The sequence below is a fragment of the Atta colombica genome, unplaced genomic scaffold, assembly GCF_001594045.1.
Source record: "Atta colombica isolate Treedump-2 unplaced genomic scaffold, Acol1.0 scaffold141, whole genome shotgun sequence".
NCBI lineage: Eukaryota > Metazoa > Arthropoda > Insecta > Hymenoptera > Formicidae > Atta > Atta colombica.
The window spans coordinates 876,945-881,357 of record NW_017259230.1 but is presented as its reverse complement, the minus strand read 5'-3'; the positions used below and the strand labels follow the sequence as shown (position 1 = coordinate 881,357).

The window sequence follows — 4,413 nt, the reverse complement described above, 5'->3', positions numbered from 1 at the left end:
ATATATATATATATATATATAGCAAAAGCGAAAATGTTTTTATGTTACATGCCACATAATAATTTTGACATAATTCCTAAAAAATACCCCCCCTATTTCTAATAATTGCACTAATAATATTGCACTTTATTAATAAAATCATAATCTGTTTAACTAATTAAAGAAGTACAAATTTATAATATATTTGTGATTTGTCTTTTGCAAATTGCGTAATTCATGTAATAGACTAGATTATTGATAAAATTACGTCGTTTTAAATGCTTGTAATTTCCTAAATCAGTTTTATTTATATTATTTTTCCTCATAGTTGTTTCACAATACGATTTTAAATTAAAAATTGGAATGCTACGTAAACCGCCATACCTGTCTGTAAAATAGACCATAAACTAATTTAATCTTTATAATGTTGTTTTATAGCAAGCGTCAAATAGTCTATTCACGATTCTATTAGAGATTGAATGCAATCGTGCATTTATGAAAAAATTCTTGAAAAATTATCTAATTATATACTATATTTGCATTTTACAGAACAGCATAAAAAAATTATACATATAATTCAATAAAAATGTTTTATAACGAAGTGAAAAGATTCTGGAAAATATTATACATATACATATACATTCATTGTAAATACAGATAATTCCTGTAAAAGTAATTCTAGAAAAAATAGGAATATGTAGCATCTGTGTCAGTTTTTGAGCCCATTTTGTCTTATCATAAGAAAAAATTAATTATTGCAAAATTGCAAACAGTATTATAAAAACTGCTATCTGATAGAAGATATTATTATACTATCTGAAGATATTTTATGATAGAAGATATTTTTAATTTGCACTTATGTTTTTAAAGTTTTATTTTTACCTTTTGTTTAAAAATGTTATTTAAAAACAAAGTGATATGTCGATATCGGTAACTTTTCTTTATCCATTTTCTTAATCCAGCAAAAGCGAAAATGTTTTCATGTTATGGTATTACATGCCACATAATTATATAGAGGAACAGTCTTAATATTGTAAAGTAGATTAAAAGTCAAGTAGATTAAAAAAACGGAATTATAATAAACTCTAGATAAGTAATATCAATCAATACTGTTATTAGAAAAATATATGCCACTTGTAATTTATCGTTATTAATCTTGCATTTTTAATTCTTATTTATCTAGTATAATCGAATTTAAATTTAAATAAGACAGAAAATAACAAGCAAATGAAACTAGTTCTATAAATTGTTGATTACTATTAATTGTTGAAATCATCGAAAAATTTTACAATTTAAAAATATACTTTTAATTTGAATATAAATCAGACAAGTCTGAGAAAAATCTGAGAATTCCGGATTTGTCTTTCTACTATTTAAGCCAAGAAAAACAATGATTTTATCATTAAATCCCTTACTTAAAAATGGACGAACAACAATTAAAAACGATTTTTTTTCCATAAAAATGTAAACTTAATAAGAATATGGAAATTTAAATGTAAACAAAAATATTTAAAATATTACTTAAAACATCTTTTTAACTAATCTGTTAAATTTTTTATTTTACTACCTTGAGCGCGTTCGAAAACTTTATGAAGCTAAGAGATTTTTATTTGAATATATCTATAAACATGAGATTGAGACTTGACTACTATGTTATAACAGGAATGTTGACTTACGTGCGCAAAAGAAAGAAAAAGTAATTGTTCGTGCGTAAATTGCGTTAATCCCGGAAGTAAAGACTCATAACTGTGCCGTGCCTTCCACCTCTTGTAAGCGATGACAGCCTCACGAAGGCCACCATTATCGGCAATGTTTTCTCCCAAGGTCAGTTCGCCATCGATATAATCGTTGACCTGTACAAGACATATCATTAATATCGATATGATCAGATCATTCAATTTCTTAAAACTAAAGCTGATTTATACAAAAAATTAATGCTTACATAATTTGAGATATAACTTAAAATAAGCTATATATAAAATGTTAAATATTAAAAAGATATTACCTTAATAAAATTAAATATTTTAATTAAAATTTAAATAATGTTTAAATAAAATTTTCAGAAATTATCTATCATATTTAATACTTGAACTCTCTCTTATTGTTTTATTTTATCACTTCTTTTATTTCTTAAAAGATCAGGTCAAACTTAATAAATTTTTTTAATACCAATTGCTTTGTAATATGGTTACTAGACTTGCCTCGACTTCGTAATAAGTATTATAGTGATCTATAAAGCACTTAGTTCTGTCCGAGTACTCTAAGATACTTTCATTGGTCCACCATTGCCGATAATTTCCGTCACCGTCGTAAAACCGACCATTGGGGTCAAATCCGTGAGTTAATTCATGTCCAAGTATTGCGCCGATGGCACCATAATTTAAAGCTCTGCAATTATTTTTAAAAAATGTTAATTTTTTTTTTTTCTCATTATATAATAACTTTACGAAGAATTTACGCTTTCTACTATTTATTTTCTACATTTTCTTAATTTTTTACTCGTATATATACTTTTGTATCATTTTTTTTATATATAAAGATAATAATAAAAATAATTATTCCTATTCTTACTCAAGACCCAATTCATAAAATGGGAATTGAAGAATTCCAGCAGGTATGGCTGCAGGTGTAAATAGTGAAAGAAGAAAGGATATATGTTAATGTAACATTGATGCAACAATAAAAAAAAACAGTTTTTTCGACTATCAGATTATTAACAATATAACATATTTATACTGTAAAGAGGCATGTAAAATTAAATAAATAATTACATAATTTATAATAGAAATATATAAGATTGTGCTTTTTTCAAAAATTATTTAAAAAACAAACACGTTCTTGTAAATATATTTTTATATTAAACAAAAAATTGGCCAACAAACATACAGTTTTTCTGATCATTGATATGTACGAATATAAAAATGAAATATAATATGTATTATCTATAATATGTATTATCTATGTGTTATCAATATTTTATATATTCCTAATATTACAAAAAATTGTACATTTACATAAAAACAATAAAATATAGAGAAAAGTCACCGATACTGACATAGATTTTCTAAAATGACACCTCCCTTTTTTCTCAGAAACTACTGCACTTTATTAATATTAATAAAATACTGATTTGTTTAGCTAATTAAAGAAGTATTATACAAACTCATAATTTGTGTATTTGTAGTTTGTTTTTATATCAAATCAGCTAAAAACAAATTTTACGAATACGAAAATAAAATTCTTACAATTTTCTTTTGCGAATTGCGTAGTTTAAATAATAGCGACTATATTATTGATATAATATTATTATCATTTTAAATGCTTGTAATTTTCTAAATCAGTTTTATTTATATAGTTTTATTTATTATTTTGTCTTTTAATTTTTTATAATACAATTTTAAATTTAAAATTGGGGTGCAATGTAAACCGCCACATCTATAAAACAAATCAGCTATTTAATTTTTATAATGTTGCTTTATAGTATCAAATAGTTTTATTATTGGAGCTAAAAACAATCATGCATATATGGAAAAATTCTTGAAAAACCCGCGTTATATATATTTGTGCCTGCAGAACAACACAAAGTAAATATGCATATAATTCAATAACATAATATTCAATAACATAATGTTTTATAACGAAGTGAAAAGATTCTGGAATATCTTATATATGTTCACTTGTTGATACTTTATAATACCAGATAATTCCTGTAAAAGAAAAAAAATAGGAATATGTGGCATTGTTGCCTACTGTGTCAGTTTTGAAGCCTATTTTTTATTTTTACAGCTTACAAAAAAATTAATTATTACAAAATTACAATACAGTATTATAAAAACTGCTTATATTATCTAATAAAAAATACTTTTTAGTTTCTATTTATGTGTTTAAAGTTTTATTTTTACTTTTTGTTTAAGAAATATTGTCTAAAAATAAAGTGGTATCGATGACTTTCTTCTACTATAGTTGTATGTAATTTTTCATTTAATATAAAATATTTATACATATTAGTACTAATTTTTTGAAAAAAAATTTTATAAATTTCCACAAATTGCATATTTTTTATACATATTTATATAATTTTACATATTTTTACTTTTTTAATAATAAAAAATTAAATTGTTACATACTTATATGATTAAGTCCATAATTGTGAAATGCGTTTACATCAGTAGGATCAGTTGCCCAACTGATCATCCATAATAAAGCGAAATATAAATATATAAATATAAATATATAAAGCGAAATATAAATATATAAACATAAATAAAAAGAAAATCTCAGTATTAATTTTTATAGATAACAACTTCCAAAATTTTTTACTTACTATAATGACTTGTTGAATATATTTTCGACATGCAAACTTGCCCACATTTTGTTCAATTGCACTTGAACGAATTGTACCAAGTTCGTCAAGTATCTTGTTTCCGATAAATC

The 4,413-nt window shown here is 23.6% G+C and overlaps 1 protein-coding gene across 1 annotated transcript in view; it reads right to left on the bottom strand.

Moving 5' to 3' along the window:
• The window catches only part of LOC108684928 (neprilysin-11-like), a 14,921-nt gene that overhangs the window by 311 nt on the left and 10,197 nt on the right, over window positions 1–4,413 (bottom strand). The window contains exons 12-16 of the mRNA XM_018189472.1: window positions 4,304–4,413; window positions 4,107–4,165; window positions 2,551–2,599; window positions 2,181–2,367; window positions 1,656–1,832 (exon numbers count right to left, since the gene is read on the bottom strand). The exon at window positions 4,304–4,413 is cut by the window's right edge and continues 1 nt beyond it. Coding sequence (XP_018044961.1) covers window positions 1,656–1,832; window positions 2,181–2,367; window positions 2,551–2,599; window positions 4,107–4,165; window positions 4,304–4,413 — 582 coding nt within the window. The remainder of the gene's footprint in view (window positions 1–1,655; window positions 1,833–2,180; window positions 2,368–2,550; window positions 2,600–4,106; window positions 4,166–4,303) is intronic.